The sequence below is a fragment of the Giraffa tippelskirchi genome, chromosome 13 (assembly GCF_054371585.1).
Source record: "Giraffa tippelskirchi isolate mGirTip1 chromosome 13, T2T-mGirTip1v1.2.pri, whole genome shotgun sequence".
In the NCBI taxonomy this organism is placed as follows: Eukaryota; Metazoa; Chordata; class Mammalia; order Artiodactyla; family Giraffidae; genus Giraffa; species Giraffa tippelskirchi.
The window spans coordinates 40,997,984-41,022,253 of NC_137287.1; the positions used below are offsets into that span (position 1 = coordinate 40,997,984).

Consider the following 24,270-nt stretch of genomic DNA (forward strand, 5'->3'; position numbering starts at 1 on the left):
TGCGCGTGGGAGGGGCTGCAACCCAGGGGGCCTTGTGCAGGGGGCACAGACGTCAGGGCCCCCCTTCCATCCTCAGAACACCACAGGGCTCCTCTTCAAGAGGTGAATGGAGTTCTTTTATTGAGCTCCAGAGCCCTCTAGGTCGAAGGCCGGCGGGTCTCCACACAGTGCCGGGTCGCCAGGGCACAGCAGCGGGCTCAGCTCAGGACCGAGGCCAGGAGCAGACTTGCGGTCACAGTGAGCACAGGTCCAGGCCCTCGTCCGAGGCGGTGGGGGCCTCCCGAGGAGGCCTCTGCACAGAGAAGATGCGCTTCAGCCGCTGCCCCTCACTCTGCCCGACACCGCCCAGCCGGCCACCCCAGCCCACCTCGGACGTGGAGGTCCAGGACCAGGTAGCCGTTGGGGACGCCGACAACGAGCCCCAGCCCCAGCCTGTCCAGGTCCTCCTGCGACTGCCGGGAGATCCAGTCTCGCAGGGGCACGTTCCCCGCCTCAGCCTTCAGGCCCACCAGGTTTGGGCCCAGAAGTTTCTGCACCTCAGCCACGGTTAGCGACTGCCAGAGCCCGCAGGCGGGGATCAGAGTCCGCCTGCCTTTCCCCAGAGGCTCCGGGCTTCTCCAGCGCCCAAACCACCCCGACACCCCACCCACGGACCCCGCCTTAGCCTCTGTAGACCCTGGAAGGGGCTTTGATGGCCGCCTCTGCCAAGACAACGCCCCTAGAGGCCCCGCCCACGGGAGGCCCCGCCTTCCCCCCCGCCGCGTACCAGCACCGCCTCTGTTGGCAGTTTCTTGAATGCAGCCACGTCTATACTGATGTTCTGCCGAGTAAAAACCCGCAGGTCTTCCGTGGAGGCCCCACCTACCCTCGGGGAGAGGAGCCCCCAAGTGTGAGATCGTGCAGCAGCCCCCAGTCCCACCCTCTGACCACAGGCTACCAGAAGCCACTTCTTTTACGAAGAGTCCCTTTTCCTAGGAATTCCTGGGCCCCTGGTTTGCCTGGTGACCACCTGACCCTCTCAGTTGGAGGAGAGGCTGGAGGTACCCAGAACCCACAGGGTCTCAGCCAATACACACTTGAAGGGACAGACTGTGAACACTGCTCACGCCGCCAGCGGACTCCCAAAGACGGGGGAGCCTCAGGCATCATTCCCCCCATATCTTCCCGGGCTCACCCAGGAAGGGCTTGATCTTTGTGACGTATTCAGACCCACTGACGTTCTGGAAGGCTATGCGGGCCTTGTGGTAGAGGACAGCCATCTGTGGTGGGCTGCACGCGTCCAGGTCCTGGGGTGTGGTCATCCTGGGGAGGCAGCGTGGGGCAGGGCAGTGAGCTCGGACAACAGCACTCCCACCACCCCCGGCAGACGCCAGGACTCACCAAAGCACGCCGAGCTGCACGGAGCCCAGCTGCTCAGGGCAGAGGAAACACAGGTAGGCAGGGCGGAAGGTGTCCAGGGTGTCCAGGGTGGCCTTGTCCAGCTGGCCCCCTCCCTCTACATAGTGGGCAATCAGGGCAGCCACCTGTGGGAGGAGGCCACTCAGTGGCTTGGGGCAGGGAGAGATGTATCATCTAGGCCTGTACCACCTCACGCCCTGTGCCACCCCTGGGCCTGGACCACCTCACACCCTGTGCCACCCCCAGGCCTGTGCCATCTCACACTATGCCCCCCCACCAGGCCTGCACAGCCTCACACCCTAAGTCTGCCCCTCCCCACCCCCACAGCTGCTCACCTGAGCATCCACCCCACGCCTTTGGCTGACTTTGAGCAGAGATTTCACGGTGTCCAGGGAAGTCACATTCCACTTGTGGATGTCCTCAGGGGTGACGTAAAGGAAGAAGTACCTCAGGTGCTCGATCAGGGACTGGGGGTACTCCTGGGGGTAGAACTTCCGGGGGAAGGGACCATGAGGGCCACTGCCATGGCTGGGGCAGCGGGGATGGCCGCGCTGTGGCGGGTGGGCTGAGCCCTGAACTACCTCATCCAGTTTGCGCTTGAAAATGTGCAGCTGCTGGTGGGTGAAGGGAATCAGGTTCACTTGTCTCATCTGCGCGGCCAGCAGGGCCCAGTCCACACAGGCCTCCAGCTCTCACTCCTCATAGAAGATGAGGTTCTCATCCACCACTTGGGCCTCCCGCCCCGGGGGGCAGGCCTTCTCTGCAGGGACAGCCAGGGGGTGGGGGGTGCTGGGCTTCTCCCATCAGCCTCCTCCTCCCACACCTGTGCTGAGACCCTGAGCAACACACGACTCTCTGGGCCTCGGTTTGAAAAGTGAAAGTCGCTTAGATATGTGCGACTCTTTGTGACCCCATGGACTATACAGTCCATATAATTCTCCAGGCCAAAACACTGGAGTGGGTAGCCTTTCCCTTCTCTAGGGAATCTTCCCAACCCAGGGATCGAACCCAGGTCTTCCACATCGTGGGCAGATTCTTTACCAGCTGAGCCACCAGGGAAGCCCAAGAATAGTGGAGCGGGTAGCCTATCCCTTCTTCAGCGGATCTTCCCGACCCAGGAATCAAACCAGGGTCTCCTGCGTTACAGGTGGATTCTTTACCAACTGAGCTATCAGGGAAGCCTGGGCTTCCCTTTACCCATCAGCAAAACGATGCGATTCTATTCACTCTCCCGCGTTATCATGATTGAAGGAGCTCAGTGGCCAGGAAGGGCCGCAGGTACAGGCAGAGGAGACCTCACGGTGCTAGCCCCCAACCCCTGCCTCCTGACGCCTGATGGGGCTGGGCTGCGTGCTCACTCTCTGTGACCCGCCGGGCCCTCGGGAGGAGGATGGTCAGTGCAGGCTGCTGCCAGGACAGGTCCCGGGATGTGCGCTGCAACCTTGAGGTCAGGAGAGCCTGAGAACAGAGCAGGGCTGGGACTGAGCGGGGAGTGTCCTGGTGTCTGAGGAACCACCCCTCCCCCAACCAGGGCCAGAAAACCTTCCCCTGACTCCCCAGAGGGTCCTTACCAGTCCCATGTCTGCAGCCTGGGCCCTGGAAGGTAGAACCCAACCTGCAGGGGAGGGAACACCAGGCTTGAGGGGTGGCCAGGGGCTCCACCCTGGGAGGAAGGGGGCCAAGGCTGTCCCTCCTGGCCAGCCCCTGGTGTTACAGCCCACGACACCCCATGAAGGAGCACAGGCCTCCCCATCCTCCTCCTGGGGCCCCTCTGCTTAGAGCAGGCAGACACCTGTCCTGTGGGTGCCCTTAGTTTGGCCTGTGCCCCCATCACCACCCTGCTTCTGCCTCCAGCCCCACAGGGCAGGGGGATCCATCAGGGCTGCCAGACACAGTCCCCTCTGGCGGCAGAGATGAGGCTAGCTGCCTGCCTGGGACTTGCACCTGCTGACATTCAAGACATGGGCCTCCAGAATCAGAGGCACCGGACGGGGTGGGGGGCCCTGCCCACAGTGGGGGAGCACCCGTAGAGCCAACAGAGCCTTTCCTGAGGCCCCGGCCCCCTGAGGACCCCCGCGGCCCTCTGCGCTCTCTGTGCTCCAGCGTCCAGCCGCCCACCCTCAGTGCTCACCAAGGCTGAGAAGCAGGAGCAGGAGGCTGCCGTGGGTGGGGGTCCCCCGGGACCCCAGGCGGGGCGGAGCAGTCTGCAAGGCCATGGTCTTGGACAGCCGCTCTGATGTCCCCACCGTTTCCCCACCACTGTGTCCCCCCCACGACACCACCCCAGGCCAGTGCTGAAGGGGCACCGGGGCTCTAGGGCTCAAACCTTCACAGGCCTCCAGGGCGTCTGTGCGGTAGGCCCAGTGGCACTCGCACCAGCCAGCCACCAGCCCCGCCCATCTGGGAAGCCAGTCCCTCCTTCAGGGTCAGGGTGAGTCAGCCAGCCGGCTATGAGGGCCTCTCGCCCACAGGGCAGGGCAGGGCAGGGCAGGAGTATCCTCAGAGCCGCTGCTGGCTCTGGCTGACCTCGGTTCCCCACTCAGGGCAGGGAAGCTGAGCGACCCCCACCCCACCCCGCAGCATGGTCATCCTCCCCTGGGCTTTGTGCAAACCCAGGCCCTGCTGGGCGACCAGGCTGGCAGGGCCCACTGGGTTCCCTCCTGAGGTCCCCCCCAAAGCAGAGGTCAGGGCAGTGCCAAAGGGAGCTCCGTGGGGCCTAGGGGTCAGGACACCGAGCTTTCACTGCTGTGGCCCAGCTCCAGTCCCTGGTCGGGGAACTGAGGTCACACGTGCCACGCGGTGCAGCCAAAACACAACCGAGAGTGACAGCCCTTCCTGCCAGTCAGCCCCGCAGGTGGGGGCAGGTGGACATTCTAGGAAGACCCTCCTGTGCTCTCTGGAGTGGGGTTGGGGCCTGTGGACCAGTGTGGGCCGGAGGTGGGTGGGGAGTGGATCCCCAGAGAATATTGTCCCCGAGTAGGTGCGAGTCAGCAGGAAACCAAACCGCTGTCCACACACATCTCCCAGGGAGGCTGGAGGGGGACCACCAGGGCCAAGTGGAATGGAATGACCCCCTCCCCCAAACCTCCGCCCAGGCCTGTGTCGGGCCCACCCCGGCCCAGAAATGCGGGCGCGCTTCTGGGCTTTAGCACCCCCTTTCAGCGGGCTGAAAATAGGTGGTTGAATGGGGCCTTGCCCCTGGGGTGGGTGAGGCCGTGCAGAAGCTCTGTGTCCCCCTGCTGTCTCCCCTCAGACCCCAAACCCAGCCTCAGGTAATGAGGGGCCCCACACCCCAGGTAGGGGTGCCCTCAGAACCTTTGCCGGCCACTGCGGGCCCTGGAACCTGTAACCTTTGCACCCCGTGCCCCCACGCAGGTTAGGTCAGGGCCACTGAGGCACCTCAGCTGGCTTAGGGTGGCAGCTCCCAGAGTGGCCCAAGTGTGATCACAGGGGTCACGGCTGTTTGGCATCCCCCAGGCCACGCATACAAGTGCAACAAGGAAACAGGCCGTTCACCGTGCTGTCTCCCTTCACAAGGCTGCTTGACTGCTTCCCTTTCTGGTACCCAGGATGGTCCCATCTCTGACCTTGAGTCCTTCAAGACAAGTTACCTGTCACTCACGAACTACCTGCACACTCCCCGAGTGCCCACTGGCTGTGGGCCTGCATAGACACTGCACTCGCTGGAGAAGGTGATTCAAGTCCTTGTCCAGGACCTGGAGGTGGGTCTGCCTGACAGCACATGGGGTCTGGGGTCTGAGTGGGCCACCAGCTCATCAGAGTGGCACATGAGGTAGAGGTGGCCATGTCCATGTCTGTGTTGGGCTGGCTCCAATGCCCAGCCCAAGAGTCCTGAGCTCATGGCTTCCAGCAGGTGCACAGCTGCAGGATGCTGGTAGAAGCTCTTTCCCTCCCCACCTGTCTCACCACCCACCCTCCTATCCCAGCCCAAGCTCAGCTCCCAAGGTCTGGCTCTCAGCTGGTGGAAAATGAAGTCAGACCACATTCCCTGCCAGCCCCAGGGCACTCTAGTGAGAGAGGTAATGGGCACAGAATACACATTTAGAGGCTTGGATACAGGGTCATTTCGTCGGCCCCTAGCACAGAGACGCCTTGCGGCTTGCCTGGGGTCACATAGCATGTCAGGAGCAGCGGGGCTAGGATGGAGTTGACCCTGCGGGCATAGCCCTCTGAGATCAGGGGAGGTGGTCCCTGCCACTCCCCAGGTGCAGTGGCGACAAGGGTGTAAGCACCCAGGGGGCAGGAGAGGGGCCTGCCCTGTCTCCCCCAGCCTGCTTGGTCGGGCCCCAGTACCAGCCTCCTCCCAATACCTGCTCCCACCAGAGCTGTTTGGCTGGAGGTGCTGAGGAAGTGTCCCGCAGTCACCTCCCCCGCACGCCCTCCCTCCCCACCCCATGCAGATGAGGCCGAGCTCGAGCTCGGTCAAGAGCCTGGAGCCTGGGCTGGGTGCTGAAGACCCCAGTCACTTCCCCAGGGTCAGCGGGGGGCCCTGCCCGTGGTGACTCTGATGTTCTAGGGTGAGTCTGTTTCCTCAACTGGGATGCAGACTCCTGGTCTGTCAAGGGAAACAAATGAGGGGATGGCCAGCAGCTGGGAGGGGTAGGACTCAGGCTGCAGGAATGTGCGGGTGGAGACCTGGGGAGGGGCATGGGGGCAGGGGAGCCGCCTCTGCCTTTTCCTCTGTGGGTGGGCATGCGAGCTCCAGGTTGGCTGACCGTTAGGTACCAGGCATGCGTGGGGAGTCAAGTCCTCGCCTTGTCAGGTCTCATTCTCCCATTTCTCAGGTGGTAAAACTGAGGCTCAATGCTGCAGCGATGCCACGATTGCACAGTAAGGCCAGGGAGTGGCCCCCAGCTGGTGCTATGAGGGTCTCGACCCGAGTCAGCAGGTTCTGGGTGATTGCTGCTGGCCAAGACATGACCCCTGGGAGTGAGTTCCAGGCTGGGGGCAGCATGGTGGCGAAGTGGCCAGGGAGGGGCCCTTGGGAGCCCACCTGCCCATACACTGGCCATCTTCCAGAGGGGAGATGGAAGACACCTTCCTGCTGTTGTGGCCCCAGAGGTGGACAATGTGCATCTTTGTGCTGGCTGGACTCCAGTGTCTGCATGACTTGGACAGTCATGGGCACTTGTACAGATCCTGACTTGGCTCCGCAGGCTCCGTGTGCGCCCCTGGAGCCGGAGTCCCTGGCAGCTCCTTCAATCCCTGCCCCGCACCCTCGATACTTTGGTCAAGTCTGTCTGCAACACACACCTGCAAATGTTTCTGTTTGTTGATCTGTGTATGTACGGCTGCCCCGTCTCTGACCTCTCTCCATGGGCTGGGTTTTCTATTCTGTGCAGTCAAGCCAGATGCCAATTCGTACAGAATTCAGGAAGGCTGCCAGGTACACTGGGGGAGGAAATGGCAACCCACTCCAGTGTTTTTGCCTGGGAAAATCCCATGGACACCAGGGACATGAACTAACTCACAGATAGAAGGGTCTTTAAAAAAAAAAAGTCATGTTCATAGATAGCAACTGAAAAATTCAGGACAAAATAATTAAAAACCAATTCCCAGGACTTCAGTGGGTTAAGACTGGGCACTTCCACTGCAGGGGGTTTGGGTTCAATCCCTGGTTGGGGAATGAAGATTCTGCATGCTGCATGGCACAGCCAAAAAACAATAAAAGTTATTTTTTTAAAACACAACAATTCTGAGGGCTCTCAGGAGTGAAGGAAAGGAGGCAGATTTTGGATGGGAATCGATATCCATGGGAAGATGTCAGGGAGTGTAGATTTCCCTTTGTGGGTGTAGCTTTGTGATGTAGAGTGCTCAGACAGCAGCCAAAATACCCCATCCTCCTGGTTGAAGGAGCCAGAGAGCAGAGAGTAAGTGGTGAACTCTGAAAAGAAGACAGCAGAGGAGGGGATCCCAGATTCTGTGTACAAACCCCACCCAGCCCCTCACTGACCCCTGAATCACTGTGTTGTGAGGCAGACAGCTGAAATGACCAAATGGCCGAAACTGACCTCTTCCCACCTTCTGAGTGGCAGAGGTCACAGTTCAACCCTGACCAAGTTCATTCTCTGCCAAAACAGAGGCAGCAACAGTCTTTGTAGAAATATAACAGAATGCAGTCACAACAAAAACAGTCACAATGGTCAGGATAAAATCAAAAGCTGCTGGCACAGGGAGAGCCGGGAGACTGTGACCCGTCCTTCAGGGAGAAGAATCTGCTAGGGCCACGGTAAGACAGTGTTAGGATTATCAGACAATGAGGTCATGGAAAAAATGGGTTCTCATGCATGCAGAGGTAGGAAAAAATGAAAATAGTCCTTAAAGAACCAAGTAGGAAATTTTAGAAATGAAAAATACAAAATTTGGAATTTAAAAATTCACTAGATGGACTTTAACAGGGTTAATCGCTTCCACTGGAGGGTTACGTGGGGCCCCCGCAACAGCACACTTCCATGAATTTGGACATGTGAGAAGGTTCCTCTGTGCCTACTTGCAGGAACTGCAGTTTGAGCCCAAAAGACCCACAGCTGCAGTGCAGGTGGGAACTGACAGTTCACGTCCTGCATTAACTTTGACGGCACAGGAGGCGTGTGAGACTCGTTACTTTTCTTGTTAACATCATGGCCACACAGGACATGCTTTGCGAGTAAGTTCTATTTTCCCTCCTAATTTTAGGTTGCCTTTGTTAAGAGACACAATCAGGCCCAAAGCAAAAGCTAAATTCCAAAGCCATTCAGTGGTAGATGATTCAGGTTAAAAGAATCACGCTGAATTGTATGCTTTAAATGGGTGGGTTGGATCTTGTGAGAATTCTTTCTCAGGAAAGCTGTTTTTAAAAGACAGGCCAAGGGACTTCCCTGGTGGTCCAGTGGCTAGGACTCTTCTTTCCTGATGCCAGGGGGCTTGGTTCCATCCCTGGTCAGGGAACTAGGTCCACACGCAGCAACTAAGACCTGGTACAGTCAAATAAATAAGACAGGCCCAGGGTCTGAACTGCCTTCCCTGGTGACTCAGCGGCAAAGAACCCACCTGCCAATGCAGGAGATACGGGTTCGATCCCTGGGTTGGAAAGATCCCCTGGAGGTGGAAATGGCAACCCACTCCAGTATTCTTGTCTGGGAAGTCCCATGGACAGAGGAGCCTGGAGGGCTACAGTTCATGGGGTTGCAAAGAGGCAGACACAACTGAGCAACTGAACAACAGTCAACAGACAGTTGACAAAAGAAGACTCGAGAATGGCCAATGGGCACGTGAAAAGATGCCCGACTCACTGGGGAGGTGCAGATCACACTCCCACACACAAGACACACCCACCCCCCGCCAGAACCAGGACCCTTAAAGGGACCAACAAGGACAAGTGTGTCTCAGGTGTGGGGCAGTGGGACTCACACCCGCTGGTGGGAGCAGAGGGTGTTGCTGGCATTTCTGCCAGGCATTTTTTGTTTGCTTAGCCATGCTGTACAGCTTGTGGGGTTTCCCGACCAGGGACTGGACCTGGGTGCCCAGCAGTGGAAGCGCAGAGTCCTGACCACTGGACAACCAGGGAATTCCCTTGACTAAGTCATCTATTTAAGCCATCTCCCGCCATAAGCAACAGGATGGGAGATTAGTATACTGGCCATCACCGGACACAGGAAGGTGAGCTGAAGGCCCCGCACTCTGTTCTGGTCCGTGTGTGCAGAGCCGTCGTCCGCACTGGGTGGTGGTCCAGGCTCTCTTGATCCATCCTTACAGCCAGGTGATGGCAGGGCCCCCTGATGGCTGTGCACTGGGGTGCGGTCCCCACCTCCCGAGGGAGACGATGGGGAGGCGGTGCCCTCGGGTCTCTCCTGCTCTCCGCGGGGCGACTTCAGGAATACATTCAGCGTGTTCACCCCCACCCGGGGCGCCACTGTGGGCCAGGACCTTCCATGTGGGAGCTGGGTCCTTCTCACTGGGACGCTGCTCCACACAGGCCGCCCCAGCCAGGACCACCTCGCGGCCCAGAAACCCGGGATCCAGCCACCTTCACCTTTTACCACTTCTTATTTTCTTAAGAAGTTAGACATGCTCCTAACCACAGAATGTAGCCATTCCACACCTAAGTAATCACTCCGGAGAAATAAGCCCAGATGTGCACACAAAGCCTTGTACATGATTATTCGTAGCAACTCTGTTCGCAATAGCCCCAGCCAGGGGGAAAAACAAATTTCCATCAATAGCCCGACAGGGAAATGAAATACGGTATTATTCCTACAATAACATACTAGTCAGAAATAGCAAGGAACAAACTACTGATACATGAAGAAAAAGGATGAATTTCAGCATCATTATGCTGAGTATATAACACATGGTTCCGTTTCTACAAAAATGTTAAATTGCAAACTAATCTATTATGACAAAAGCACAGCGGTCATTGCCAGGGGCCAGGCAGCTTCACTAAAATTCAGGACTCCTGTTCATAGGAGTGGCGGCAAAGGATCTTCTGGGGCTAATGGGAATATTCTGTCTTGACTGGAATGCAGTTTCACGGGTGTGTGTAACCACCAAAGCTGTTTGGACTGCGCCCTTTTATTGGATGCCTTTATTGTGCGTAAGTTATACCACAATATGATTGATTTAAAAGTCAGTAGCATAATATTTTAAGTGGATAACCAACAAAGACCTATTGTATAGCACAGGGAACTCTGCTCGGTGCTATATGGCAGCCTGGATGGGAGGGGAGTTTGGGGGAAAATATGTATACGGATGGTTGAGCGCCTTCACTGTTTAACTGAAACTATCATAACACTGTTAATCTGCTATACCCCAGTACAAAATAGAAAAAAAGAAAAAGAAATAAAAGAGAAAAATCAGGGAAAAAAGAGATCAAGAGCATAACAGCTGCTGACAAGGATGGGGAGAAACTGTCACATCGGGTGTTGCAGCTGGTGATGTCAAGAGGAGCTGCAGCTGCGGAGGACAGTCTGGCAGGTTGTCAGGACTTGAGCCGGGGCCTCCGAGTGACCCCGCAACTGAGATACACCCCAGGGCAGCGGTCCTCAACCTTTGTGGCCCCAGGGGCCAGTTTCAAGGAAGAGACTTTTTCCATGGACGGGGGACACAAATCTCTGGAAAATCAACCTCAGTAGGTACACAGGACACCTACCTTTATATGGAAGAGCCCAGCCTGATAAAGGGCCCCTAACATTAGTCTATAAATTCAATTCAACCCTAGTAAAAATTCTAGGAGGACCTTTTTTTCAGGAACTCAGCAAACTCATTCAAAAAATAAAGAGAATAAATATCCATGATGATATAAAAAGAAGAGGCAAGCTCCCAGATATTAAGACAAAGTCAGAGTGATTAAGATAGGAACAAAGGCACAGACTAGAGATTTCAGGCAAAACACACCTGTGGTGGGGCTTCATACCTGGAGGGCAGCTCTGCAAAGAAATGGCGGGGAGGCGCAGGTCCGAGGGACCGGTGGTTTGGGAAACAGGACATCCTGGATGAAGAGAAGGGAAGCAAGACCCCTAGTTTACATCACGTGCAGGCTGGATACTGAACACAGTCAAGACCTGTGTGTGGTGGAGGGTACTATATGGACTGAAAAAAGGCAGTGAATGAGGGAGACGCCCAGACCCCACAGCAGGACCTACACTGTGCAGCGTGGGCAACCTGACTTCATCAGAGTCAAGGACCCCTCTCTACTCAGGAGACAACCAGCAGCTGACGGCAGCTGTCAGATGGAGAGCAAACACGTCCAACACCCAAAGCGCCTTGGCTCAGGAAGGAGACCACGCAGAGGACCGCACACCAACAAGGAAAGCTGGCAACCAACAGAAACGGGCCAGGAGATAAGCATGAATTCTCATAAGGAGGCCGAGCGGCTGGTGGCTTGTGAAGTCGGAGCCGACCTTTCCGGGAACCTTAGAAAGTTGGATTCAAACAGGAGATCTACAGAATTAGAAAGGTGGACAATAACAGGTGCTGAGACAGAACCAGCGATAGGTATTTTTTGTGTGTAATAAGCAAAAGTAAATGATGTTCATTGAAGAAATGTAGAGAAGCGTGGAGAGGAGACGTGGCTCTGCTCCTCGCAGGGCTTCCCTGGCTCGCGGCCAGCTTCGCGCTCAGCCCCGCTCAGAGAGGCCCCCACTTGTCCTGCCAGCTGTTGCTCCCAGGCAGTCCTTGGCTTTTCCACTCATTTTGAACAAACAAAGCAACTTTGGGGCTGTTTATTCTGCCCATTAATTTTTTTTTCTTTTATTTTCACATGGCCATATCCATTCTCATCAGGGCATCCCCAGCCACACCTGAGAATCTGGATAAACAGTCACTCCTGGCTTTGCTGGTTCCCCCCTGGACCCATTTAGCTCTGATCCGATAAACCCCACGAGGCCCAGGGCAGCCGGGCAGCTCCCCTGGGAGGACCCATGTCCTCAGAGGCCAGGGGCCATGCCCCAAGCTCAGGAGGCTGGCTCCTGCTCTGGCTTCTCAGTTTGTCCCCCAGCGTGAGCAAAATAGGGAAGGGGACCAGAGTCTGCTGGCCTGGAGCCGGGGGCCAACCCGTCAGTGGGCCTCTGCTCCTGGTCACCTCCTCCAGGAAGCCTTCCTCACCCCAGCTCAGCCAGCCCCGCTGGCTGTGTGCCTGAGTGTGCTGGCCTGGCCTTCTTCCCAGGCGCGTTGTTGCCATGAGTGGCTCTCCTGAGCTGGGGGATACGGTACAGCCACTCACCCAGCTTATCTCATGCCCAGCTGCCCAGTGCTGCCCGGCCACCTCCCGCTGGGCCTCTGCTGCCGCTGCCTGGGCCCAGCCCCCGGGGCACTGCTGCCAGGGCGTCCCGCTCTGTGGCCAGGCTCTCCTGTGGCTGCGGATGGCACCGTCTGGTCCAGATCCTGGCAGACCTTCCTGCGATGACTTCCAGCAGATAGAGGCACAGGCGGGCATGGGCAGCCCTGGTGCTGGGGGCTGGTGAGGGAGAGCGGCAGGAGGCTGGGTGTGACCCCTTCCACATGCCCTGACCCCAGAGTGAGGGGCTGCTGCAGGGTTTCCAGCTGCTCCAGCGCCAGTGCCCACAGCATCTGCCAAAACTTCCTGCCCTGCAAGGTGTCTGGGTGTGAGGGCAGGTGGGCAGGGCCACCTTAACTCTCTGACCCCCAACCCCACCACAGTCTGGGGTCCTGGGGTTGTCACTGGGGGCAGTGGATGGGCAGGGTTTGGGAGCAGCCCTGGCTAGAGTCAGAGATCAGGCTCGGACCCCAAAGGGCCCGTCCCAGGGCCAGGCTAGGGGCCTTCTCCCCACAGGTATCTCAACCCCAGTGTGGGCAGAGAGGGGCCCCACGCACCTTCACATGCACACGTGTCTGTACCCCAGAGTCTGCAAACTCCCAGATGTGGAGGGAAAGGACCTGGGAAACCACCTGTCTCCAGCTCAGCACCTGCTTGGAATGAACCTGAGGCTGGGGTTGGGGGGGGCGGGGGGTGGGGAAGGCGAGGAATGGGAGAGGCAGGGGGAAGGCAACTTGAGCAGACAGGCAGGGGGCCTGGTGTCAGGGTGGGGCCCGGTGTCAGGGTGGAGTCCAGGTATCAGGGTGGGATAAGGCCAGGCTGATGGGCAGTGCCCACCCCGGCCTGGGGCCTGGGTATACTTGTGCTGGCCCGGCTGGCCGCCAGCCCTGGAGCCTCAGGCACCATCATTACCCAGAAGCTGGACGAGGACCAGGCCTTGGACCTGCTCTTTCTGGAACTCTGCGGGTGGGCCTCGGGACTGGCCCCTGGCCTTGGCACGGCTGGTGTCCTGGGCACCCTGGGGTGGCGTGCCCAGCCGCTCTCACTCTGCCCTCAGGCTGGGGCTTGTCCCGCAGCAGGCAGGTGGGGGTGGGGGGGTGGACGGATAGAAGTCAGGAGGGTCAGACCAGCAGGAGGGGTCAGGGTAGCAGCAGGGCATAGGGATGATGCCCCTGAGACTCACCTGGTGCTCCTGGCCACCAGCACACCAGAGGAGGAATGCCTGTGAACCTTGACCCCAGGCAGTCTGGGTGGGCAGCCCAGCTCGTCCCTGACCATCACGTTCTTGGGGCCAGGCTGGTGGAGCAGCTACGGACCCCCCACGCCCCTGCCCGGAGTCCGGAGTCCCCGGGCTGACCAGCCCCAGTCCTGCTGTGACGGCCAAGGGGAGGGGCGCAAGGGGGACAAGGCAGGTACCGGGAGGGTGGGGGGCCCGACGACAGGGACTGAGGGGCCCACCGGTCCCACGACACTTGCAGGGGCTGCCTCTCCAGAAACCAAGCCCCCCAAACCTGCGGTTGAGCCTGCGGCTCTGCAGGGAGTGCAGCCTGGGTGGAGACCCCCGCCCCACCCAGCAGCCTCGCAGCCCTGCTGCCAGGCACACACTACCTTGGAGGCTCCAGGTGCCCCCCGACAACCTGTGAGCTGAATACAAAGTGTAGGTGCAGGGGCATCAAAGGGTGGGCTGGCTTTGACACTCTGACAAGGCGGCCAGGGCGACAGCACCACCAACCAGCTGCAAACCCGCCATCAGTGCAGGCCGAGACAACAGTTTAGCAAACGCCCTGGAGAGTCAGACCCACTCAAACCAGCTGTGTGACCAGCGCTTATCCTCGGAGAGCATAGACCAGGTGCCTGGCCACCATCCTCGCAGGCCCGAAGCCCTGAGGCTCCACGACGGAGGTGGGCCCTGTGCCCAGCACCCCGCAGCCAGTGGGGGGGCTCCCCCCTCAGCCTCCCCGCCTGTGCTTCTTGGCCCACCGCCCCACAAGAGGTGGCCTCCGCGCTGGGCCAGGGCGGGGCCAGCCTCCTGTGGCGTGGACGGTGTGTGGGCCCTCCCGAGGTCTGGAGTGTCACTGCCACGTGGCGAGGGCCTCTCTGTGACCAACTCTTTTTGCGGCTTCCTGCAGCCCCCCGACCCCAGGCAGCAGTGAGGGGGACCCCAAAGTGTCGCTGGGCTCTCCCGGAGCCCTCTCCTCTCCAGCCCTGGCCCTGCCTACAGAGCGGGTCACACAGGCCCTTCATTAGGCGCTAATTGCTGCAGGCACTGGGCCCCCCAGGGCCGTTACTGGGATCACACCTGTTGACAAGATGGGGTGGCCCAGCGGGAAGGTGTGCGGTGTTGATTATGCCGCTAATGATGTGCTCTCTGCCTACAGTGATTCCTTTCCACAAATAAAGCCCCACGCAGCCCAGGGCTGCAGGTCTCGCCTTGCAGAGTCTGGGGGGCTCGGGTGGGGATGCCTCAGGCCACGTTCCCTACAAAGGTCGACTCCTCTCTGGGGTTCTAGACCGAGAGGCACAGGGACCCGCCCCACGTGGGCCCCCCACACTCGGCGCTCAGAGCCTGGAGATGCTCAGAGGGCAGTGGGAGGGTCTGCAGGGACCAGCCTGGAGGCCACGCCCCCATGCCCACTGAGTAAGGGCTGGGGGAGCACCTGGGACCAACAGAGACTGGGCTGACCTGCCCAGACCCCCCGAGGGTGAAGACCCTCACTTTGTAAGGAAACCCCTAGCTGACCGCCCATACTAACAAACAGCACAGTCCACGGCTTATAAAAAGGTAAAGGTGGGTTTGGAAGACAAGAGCCCGTGGCTGGGTACGAGGCTGGCCTTGCACCCGGACGGTTGCCTGGGGCAGGCCCCTGGAACACAAGGTCCTGCCGCCACGTGGGCAAGGCCTGCAACCACGCGGTCTCCCCATTCCTCTCACCTGCTGGATCCAGGCCCCCAAGCTTAATACGGAGCACCTTTCCGCAGGTGGCCCTGCCAAGCTGGGGCAGCAGCAGGGAGCCCCTGCCCCTGGCCCAAGTCCCCCCTCCCAGTCCAACACCCACTTGGGCATCTGGGAGGGTCCCGTGGACCACAGAGATCTTGCCCGCGTGGGCTGCACCCTCGAGGCATATCCCTGCTCCTACACCCCAGCCATGTGGAACCCCACTTCTGTCCAGCTTCTTGGGGGGCGTTGACCCACAACACCATAACATAGAGAACATGTTTCAAAATCACATGTTTAGGAAAAATTTTAATTTATTTTGGGAAAGACAAACTACCTTTTACTTGTCCTCACCGGGGTTGTTTTATTTTCACTGCACACAGACTGTCTGCCTGGAGAAGACAGCTGCTGGCCCAGCCCGGGGCGGCGGTCCTCAGTGCCAGGGCCTGTGTCCCCTCTGCCTGCCTGTCCCCTGCCTGTCTGCCGGCCCGTAGAGGAGGGGACTACAGCCAGGTGAGCCACACCCCATCATGCGGCCCTCCGCTGAACCCCCAGATTCCCATGAAAACGTGGACACATGACCTGTGGTGGACTGAATGGTGCTTTCCAGCAGAACCTGTGGCTGAGGCCTTATTTGGAAAAAGAGCTTTTGCAGACATAATTAATCTAAGGCTCTGGATTAGGGCCCTGAACCCAGGGATCCTCATGGGATCAGAGAAGGGGGGAGACACAGGAGCCATGTGACAATGGGGACAGAGGCTGGAGGGACGCAGCCCACGCCCAGGGAGGCCCGGAGCCCCCAGAGGCTGGAGGAGGTGGGACAGATCTCCCTGGAGCTGTTAGGGGGGCCCAGGCCTGCCAACACATTGATTTCAGACTTCAGGTCCCCAGACCACGAGAGAAAACTCTTCTGTGGTTTTAAGCCTCCCAGCTGTGGTTTTGTTCCCGCAGCTGCATGGTTCTGACTCCTTACAGGGTGAAACTCTGAGCCCACCGTCAGGAGGGCTCAGTACTCCACATGCCTTGGTAGAAACCCCACCTGCTCCTGTCCAACCACCAGACGCTTGATGGTAAGGTTTGGACAAAGCAGGTCCTGTGGGCGAGGCCAGAGCAGAGGACGAGCTCTGCATCCACTCGGGTTCAGGGACAGGGGTGCCCACACACAGCCAGAGCGTCAGAAAAGATGCTCAGGCCTACCAGCCCAGCCTCAAGAGCCTCAGCCCTTCCCTGTGTCCTCATCTGGCCCTCACGGTCCCCCACGTGTGTAAACACTGGCATTGCACATGGGAATCACAAGATTCCCATGAACACTCAATAATGATGATGATGAAATACTTTGCAAAACGTGAGAGCACACACACCAGAGGCAAGGTGTATTGTTGGCACAAGACCCTAGAGGCTCTAGGGACATGGCTGTGAGTTAATAAAACACCCCAAGGGGCTGAAAAGTCCCTGCTCTTGGCTTTACTCAGAGCAGGCAGGAGGAAGAACTGCCCTCATCGTGTGCATGTGTGTGTGTGTGTCAGAGAGAGAGAGGTCAGAAACCCCTGTTCAGTCTTTTTAACCAGAAGCTGGCCCTGGCACTTGCCCAGGCCCTGCGACAGGGATAGACCAGCGTGTGCTTACTGCCTGGGCCTCTGGGGACCTCTTGGGGCAGCCAGCTTGAGCGGCAGCCTCCAGACCCATTTTTTAAAATAGCTTTAAAGAGACGTAAATACACATATCATGCAATTCACCCATTTGTAGTGTGCAATTCAGTGGGTTTTAACATAATACATTATTAATTTTAAAATTGTGTTAAAACATACATAATAGGTCTTCCCTGATAGCTCAGCGGTCAAGAATCCACTTGCCAATGTGTGAGAGGTGGGTTTGATCCCTGGGTTGGGAAGATTCCCTGGAGTAAAAAATGGCAACCCACTCCAGTATTCTTGCCTGGAAAATTCCATAGACAGAGGAGCCTGTCTGTGGGCTACAGTGGGGCTACAGGTGGGCTACAGTCCGTGGGGTCTCAAAGAATCAGATACGACTGAGCACGCACACAATAGTGAGACTGTCAAGATTTCAGGCACTGTACCCCAGACCTTAGTCAGATATTGCCAGGAGGTGGAGGGGATGCCAGGGCCTGGAAGCCCACCATGCAGCTCCTTGGGAAAGCCCCTCTTGATGCTGAGAAGGAACTCCAGTCCTGGGAGCCAAGATGAGCAGCTGCAGGGGCTGGAGGAAGTCACGCCAGCTTGTGGGCCGCAGGCCCCTGGACTCCACACTTAATCCACAGGCAAGTGAGGAGTTAGCAGGTAGAGCCCACGTCAGGACAAGAACACCAAGAAGAGCAGAGGCTGCGATGGGCCCCCAAAACGTGAGATCATGCCCAGGGGATAGTCTGGGGCTGACCCTGCCAGGGCACCTTCAGGGCTGGCCCCAAGTGGGGCCCAAGGATGCACCAGACTCGACCACTGGAGTTTTCTGGAAAGCCCCCATAAGAAGTGGTCATTAAATGTATATGACAGGGACGTCCCTGATGGTCCAGTGGTTGAGAATGCGCCTTTCCATGCAGCGGATATAGCTTCGATCCCTGGTCAGGAACTAACATCCCACATGCCACGGGGCAGCTAAGCGCAAGCCGCAACTGCCGCCCCTGCGCTCCAGAGCTGGGGCTCTGCAAGAAGGGACGCCCAGAGCGCCAGAACAGAGACCCAGCGCAGCCAAAATAAAAAAAATAATACTTTTTAAAAAATGTATATGACACTCAAGAATTGAGTCCAGCCAGCAGCGTTCTGTCCGCGTTGCACAGAGAAATGGGCTTTTCTCAAGCTGGTCTCCGGAATAACCGGGGGCGGGCGTGCCAACTCAGGGGACGCGGGTTCAATCCCCAGGTCGGGAAGATCCCATGGAGGAGGAACTGGCAACCCACTCCAGTGTTCTTGCCTGGGAAACCCCATGGATAGAGCAGCCATGGGGTCGCAAAGGCGTCGGACACGATCACGTAATTGAGCACACACCCTCCCAGAGCCGCGGGGCCCTGCACCGGCCGGCCGTCTAGGGGGAGCCGCTCCGCACCCCTGTTCCCATCCCCTTCTCACTCCAACCGGAGCTGGCCGCCTCTGCGCGCTTGGCGCCCTTCCGGGCTCTTGGGCTGGTCCAGAACCAAGAACAGCGCCTCCGCGGTTTCTCTCCAGGGCGGAGACCGGAGGAGGCTAGCCCGGCGCCCCGAGGGAGACACGGCCCCTTCCCCGCGGCCCTCGCCGGCGCGAGGTGCGGGGTCCGGCCTGCCAGCAGGGGGCGCACGCCCCCGGGAGCCCGGCCGCAGGGCCAGCTGCGCATGCGCACGCGACGCTTTCCGGCCATGTGGCGGAACTGCCTCGCTGTTTCGCGGCGTTTGGCGACGCCGTCCGCGCAGGGGCCGGCGGCAGTGTGGCGCCATGTCGTCGCCCTTCAGCGGGGCCCTGCAGCTGACGGACTTGGACGACTTCATCGCGCCGTCTCAGGTGGGCGGGCCGGGCGGCTGCTTCGCGTGAGGAATCCTCTCCGCCGCGGTCTCCCCCGCCACCCCGAGAGAGGGGCTCGGGATCGGGGAGCCTGCCGGGTCCCACAGCCCCGCGGTTTCCGAGTCCCCTTCCCTGGAGGCCACGACAACCAGAGTGACCCAGCTCGGGGCCGGGAGGCCCCGCCGAGCTTCCCTGGCCGGCTCCTCGCCCCGCCGCGAGGGCAAGGAGGGGGGGGCGTTCCGCTGCGGTCAGCGCGGTGGTCGCCGTCGGTGTCGCCCCCGGGGAGGAGACAGAGCGTGTCCCCAAGGGGGCAGGCCAGCCGCACGTGAGGGCCGGCCGCCTCCTCTGCGGCCCCGCTTATCGGTTGCCGGCAGCCGCGCGGGACCAGGACTCGGCCGAGGTATGCCGGGGGGAGCTGGCCGGGCGCCGAGGCGGGAAGGGCCAGACGGACCTGCTGCCAAGGCTTTCCGAGGCTGCTTGCTGGGAACGCGACGGCCAGCGAGCTTCCTCTCGGGCGGAGAGGAATTGGGGAAAAAGGAACCTTCTTCCAGGGCGGGGCAGAGCTTTTCTGCCGACCCTTGGCCTCCAGTGAAACACTGGCCCTCCGTGCCATGCCCCACCCGCCGTTTACTGGCGGTGTCCGCGGACAGGTTAGGGTGGCCACAGCACCTGCACCTGCATCAGGTCAGTGACCTCGATGCGGGCAGTGTCTGAACGCTTGCGAGTAGGGTAAGCAGCCACAGCGCCAAGACTGCTTCTGCGGCGGGAAGGCCGGAATCAGGGCAGAGTTTTCGTCCTAGGCGGTGGTGTGGCCCCTCCGCCCCTCTGCGCTCAGGCGCCTTTCGGGTCTCTTACGGGTAGGACTGCATCAAGCCCATGAAGGTGGATAGGCGGCCAGGAAGCGGCCTGGCCAAGATCCACATCGAAGACGATGGGAGTTACTTCCAAGTCAGTCAGGTAAGTTCAGCCCAGCCGGCTCGTCAGTCCCTGGTCACACTTTGGGCCCCTGAAGCTTTCCCAGCCCTGGCTCAGACCACTCGTGCGTGTGCAGAGGAAGTGAGGGCTCTGCTGGGACCGTGTGCGGCTCAGAGCTGCCCAGCCGTCGGCCTGGAGGCCAGTGTGAATGCCAAGTCCTCGACTGCCTGGCTGAGTCTGCTGTCATAACTGCCCCTCACATGCCTCGCCCACTCCACTGTGCAGGTGTTGGGGGCACGGGCTCCCACCATCTACTCCTCCTTGTCTCGCTATCCTTTCTTTCTTCATCTTCGCTCTTACCTTTCTCTTCCTTCTCCTTTCAGAGCCTGGCCTTGAGCATTTTCCTGTCCCCACAGCACAGTCGGGGGACCAATGACGAGTCGGCTGCGTCTCTGCACATTTACTGTCCATGTCCCGCCCCTGGCGGGCAGCAAGGCTCTTTAATACACCAGCTTAGTTTGTACCAGAGTTAGAATTTGGTACCTTTAGGAAAGTTTAGAACATGTATATGTATTTCTGTACTAGATACTTAATTTCTAAAAGCTTACAGCACATAAAGCCAGCCAACTACCACGTGGCTTGTCAGTGCTGTGAGCCAAAGAATGAAGCTCTCCCATGGGTCCCGTCATCCTGAGAGCGCTGTGTCCTTGTGTGGAGGGGCCCTTGGGGTACCGGGTTCTCGTGCTTCCAGGATGGAGGGATGAAGAAGCTGGAGAAGGCCAAGATCTCACTGGACGACTGCCTGGCGTGCAGTGGCTGCGTCACCTCAGCGGAGACTGTGCTCATCACTCAGCAGAGCCACGAGGAGCTGCGGAAGGTTCTAGGTGCCAATAAGGTGAGTGCTGGGCCGTCTTCGGATGCCACTCCCACCCAGCGTCCCTCACTGGTGTCGTCAGGGCAGCTCATCTCCTGGTGCTACTTGTCCTGTGTCTCCTGGGGACTCCTGGCACTGAAGTGTTAACCCAAAGCTTTGAGTTCTATGTGTTTGCAAAACTGACACGCTCTGATGGGGTCAGGCTGTAAACCACACAGAGTGAGCCGTGGGGCCTTTGCTTTGCAGACGGCAGCACCTGATCAGCAGAAGCTGATTGTCATCTCGGTCTCACCCCAGTCCAGAGCGTCGCTGGCTGTGAGGTTTCAGATGAATCCTACAGACACCGCCAGGAAATTAACAGCATTCTTTAAACAAATAGGTAGGTGCTGAACCTTGGCAAGCTCCTGCGTGGACATGGGGCTGCGGTGACAGCCAGCTGTCACTGGACTTAAGTGTATCAGAAGCTCTGTTGGAGGTTGACTCAGCTTGAAGTTCTGTTGTGATGATTGAGAGCAGGGCCTTTTAATAAAAAACCCTCTGAATTTTGATGCTGCATGTCCCTGAGCCTGGAGTTCATCCACTTTTACTTCGTTTTTAAATTATCACCACCAAGGCATGGTTCTCAGGCCTGAGTTGGGCCCCTGGTTGGCCCCTGCACGCCGGAGGCAGGCTAGGAGGGCATGGGGGGGTTGGCCCCTTACACGCCGGGGGCAGGCTGGGAGGGCGTGCGGGGGTTGGCCCCTGCAGACCAGGGGCAGGGCTGGGAGGGCGTGGGGGGCCCCGTGTAGGTGGCTGTGCCAGCGCGTGCAGGGTGCAGCCTGGTGCCTGCAGCCTCGAGCTCAGAGGCAGGATGCCGGGCGTCCCGCCACATCCCCCCACCCCAGGTGCAGCCGTCCTTCAGGGGGTGAGGTGGGCGCTCCCTCACAGGTGCACACTATGTGTTTGACACCGCCTTCTCGAGGAACTTCAGCCTCCTCGAGAGCCAGCGGGAGTTTGTGCGGCGGTTCCAAGGACAGGCCAACTGCAAGCAGGCCCTGCCCATGCTGACTTCCGCCTGCCCAGGTGTGCGCACACGGTGTCGGGAGCTGGACGTGGTGAGGTGGGTGGGGGCTCTTTGGCAGGAGCTGCCTGAGGGTTACCTGGAGCTGCTTCAGTTCCTGAGGGGTGATCACGGGGACGCTAGAGACACATGTTGGCAACAGCAGAGCAGGGGGCTCCTTAGTGGGACCCTAACTCCTTGCACGAGTCGGGCCACTCGTGGAAGTCACCTCACTGCCCTGCTCTTGCCCCGCGTTGGCCTCAGGCTGGATCTGCTACGCCGAGAAGACCCATGGGAGCACCCTCCTCCCCCACATCAGCACGGCGCGGTCCCCGCAGCAGGTCATGGGCTCCTTGGTCAAGGACTTCTTCGCCCAGCAGCAGGTAACGGGGACTCAGAGTGAGCCCCACTGCGGTCTCACAGCCCCACATGCAGAATGGTGCCCCCCACGCTGCCTGGCCATCAGCCCCGCCGCAGCCTGTGCTGCTGGGGCCGCACAGCCGCCTCACTGCCACGTCCTCCACACAGCGTCTGACCCCCGACAAGGTCTACCATGCGACAGTAATGCCCTGCTACGACAAAAAGCTGGAAGCCTCCAGACCCGACTTCTTCAGCCAGGAGCACCAGACACGCGACGTGGACTGTGTCATCACTACAGGTACGGGGCCATGGGCCGGCCGGTGCAGTGACCTGGAGCCGTGCGTCTTTAATGGTCTCTGTTTCTCTTGAGACTCAGCTGAAGCGCCTCTGTGCTGTGGTCTCCTGCAGGCGAAGTCTTCAAGCTGCTGGAAGAAGAAGGGGTCTCGCTGTCAGAGCTGGAGCCAGCCCCTCTAGACAGTCTGTACGTCCCCACCAGCCATGTCGGAGGGGCTATAAGCTCATCCAGTACCGGATGCTCTCCACCAGGGAGGTCTCGAGTGTCCTGGCGGGCGGCGGGAGGGGCCATGGCCCTCAGTGCAGGCACTGTCCTCCTCCCTCTTCTCTGGCCTGGCCTCCCTCTGCCCCTCATGTGTCTCGGTGTCCAAGATGCTTGAGGTCACGAGGTGGCCTGTGGACACTGGCTGATGGTCGTCAGAGCTGACCCTGACTTCACACAGGTCTGAGCTCCCTGGGACAGGTGATACGATGGAGGAGACAGTCCTTTGCGGCACAAGCCTCCTCCCGACAGTCCCTCAAAGTCTTGGGATCTAGCATTCATCTTCCACTTAGAAAGGAAATGCGCTCAAACCTGAGAGACAGAGGTTGCTCAGAGGCCTCGGTGGGCAGCTGCCCCAACACCACCTGATGCCCGGCCTTTTCCCCAGGTGCAACAGTGCCTCTGCCCAGGAGCCCACCAGCCATCGGGGTGGGGGCTCAGGGGGCTACCTGGAACACGTGTTCAGGCATGCAGCCCAGGAGCTCTTTGGGATCCATGTCACTGAGGTCACCTACAGACCCCTGAGGTCAGTGGGGAGGGCCGGAGCCGGGGAGGAGCTGGGCCCTGCACTCTAGCTCAGGTGACGGGGCCAGCGCTCCCGAGCCCTGGGTCTCCTCATGACAGAGCTCAGTGCCCCCTACCCACAGCACCGGGGCACACGGGGGCGGGATGGAGCCCCTGGCACATAGTGTGTCCTGACATGAGACCCCACTCCAGGGAGGGTGGGCTGGAGCTCGACTGAGCTTGGGAAGGCAGGGCTTCCATTCTACAGACCAGGAAACTGAGGCTGGGGCCACCTGCCCCACTGGTGGGAAGGAGTGTCCTCCCCTCCCCCCTCACCGCCCCACCGGGAGTGAGCCTGGTATGCCATGTGGATAGCCAGGTCTGTGCCCTCAGGAACAAGGACCTCCAGGAGGTGATTCTGGAGAGGGAGGGCCAAGTCCTGCTGCACTTCGCCACAGCCTACGGCTTCCGCAACATCCAGAACCTGGTGCAGAAGCTCAAGCGCGGGCGCTGCCCGTACCACTACGTGGAGGTCATGGCCTGCCCGGCAGGTAGCTGTACGCAGGGGGCTCCCGGGACCCTGTGTGGGCTGGCACCCTCCATGACCATGCCTGCCTCACTCTGCCACAGGGTGCCTCAATGGGGGGGGGCAGCTCAAGGCCCCCAACACACCCGACAAGGAGCTCCTGCAGCGGGTCGAGAGGCTGTATGGCCTGGTCAGGACCGAGGCACCGGAGGACGCGCCCGGGGTCCAGGAGCTGTACGAGCGCTGGCTGCGGGGCGCAGGCTCAGAGCGGGCTGGCCGCCTGCTGCACACCAGCTACCACGCAGTGGAGAAGGCTGGCTCTGGACTCAGCATCAGGTGGTAGAGGCCTCCCGGGTCCAGCCGGTTCACTGCCGCCAACACCAGGACTCCTGGGAAGGTGGGGGGTCTCCAGCAGGGAAGTTGCAGGGACACTGGGACCCTCAGAGCAATGGGACTTGGGATCACTCTCAGCTGGACTCCTGCGGGGCCAGAGGCTCTACCAGCCACTGGCCCTCTCCGTGGTCCTGAGCCCTGAGGGGCCCTGGCTCCCCCCGGGTGTGGGGTCTCAGCTTGTCCTGTGGGGGGGATCCTCAGCCTCCATCTCTGGAGTCACCCCAAAACTCCTGTGGGGCGGTGGTGACAGGCTGGACCGGCTAGTGAGGTCACAGCAGAGCCTGGGGGGCCTGCCACACTGGGCAGCTGAGGACACTGGCTAAACACAGGCACCCAGCCCACGACCCCACCTTGGGGGGGTGCCCCCTCCACCGAAACCAAGTGTCTGACGGAACTGGACCCCCACTGGCCAAGGTTGAGGCGGGGCAGACTGATTCAGCCCCCCAGGCATGTCCCTGAGAAGCTCATCTCTAGTAAAAACAGCTTCTCTTCAAAAGTGTCTGTCAGC

At 59.6% G+C, this 24,270-nt stretch overlaps 2 protein-coding genes across 10 annotated transcripts; one reads left to right on the forward strand and one right to left on the reverse strand.

The window, feature by feature from the left end:
• The first annotated feature begins 45 nt into the window (after positions 1-45).
• Positions 46-24,258, forward strand: CIAO3 (cytosolic iron-sulfur assembly component 3). 9 transcript variants are annotated; one of them, XM_081558296.1, is made up of 14 exons: positions 46-1,433; positions 7,916-8,065; positions 15,491-15,620; positions 18,287-18,595; positions 19,457-19,552; positions 20,262-20,405; positions 20,631-20,763; positions 21,312-21,446; positions 21,688-21,806; positions 21,952-22,081; positions 22,192-22,264; positions 22,728-22,865; positions 23,237-23,394; positions 23,474-24,258. In XM_081558296.1, exons 2-14 carry the CDS (start codon positions 8,040-8,042, stop codon positions 23,710-23,712), a joined length of 1,830 nt encoding a protein of 609 aa, XP_081414422.1. In that variant the 5' UTR covers positions 46-1,433; positions 7,916-8,039; the 3' UTR covers positions 23,713-24,258. The 9 variants fall into 9 exon arrangements, with proteins under 9 accessions (XP_081414422.1, XP_081414423.1, XP_081414426.1 ...); XM_081558297.1 differs by lacking the exons at positions 46-1,433; positions 19,457-19,552 and adding an exon at positions 4,876-5,120; XM_081558300.1 differs by lacking the exons at positions 46-1,433; positions 7,916-8,065; positions 15,491-15,620 and having other exon boundaries at positions 18,504-18,995; positions 22,728-22,869.
• LOC145532723 (mesothelin-like) lies at positions 95-3,700 on the reverse strand. Its single transcript, XM_081558308.1, is given in 10 exon segments — positions 95-292; positions 368-554; positions 767-861; positions 1,175-1,302; positions 1,381-1,547; positions 1,734-1,889; positions 1,980-2,158; positions 2,757-2,856; positions 2,970-3,013; positions 3,530-3,700. Coding segments are annotated over 10 exon segments (1,236 nt in total). The 5' UTR covers positions 3,615-3,700; the 3' UTR covers positions 95-197.
• Positions 24,259-24,270: the final 12 nt, after the last annotated feature.

What these genes read in the sequence shown, in the direction of transcription:
- CIAO3 (XM_081558296.1), top strand. Translation starts at nt 8,040, where the DNA reads ATGGCCACACAGGACATGCTTTGCGA. An exon ending in GAGGAGGGGACTACAGCCAG is followed by an intron (nt 15,621 to 18,286) that starts GTGAGCCACACC and finishes GTTTCTCTCCAG; the next exon opens with GGCGGAGACCGGAGGAGGCT. An exon ending in GTTACTTCCAAGTCAGTCAG is followed by an intron (nt 19,553 to 20,261) that starts GTAAGTTCAGCC and finishes TCGTGCTTCCAG; the next exon opens with GATGGAGGGATGAAGAAGCT.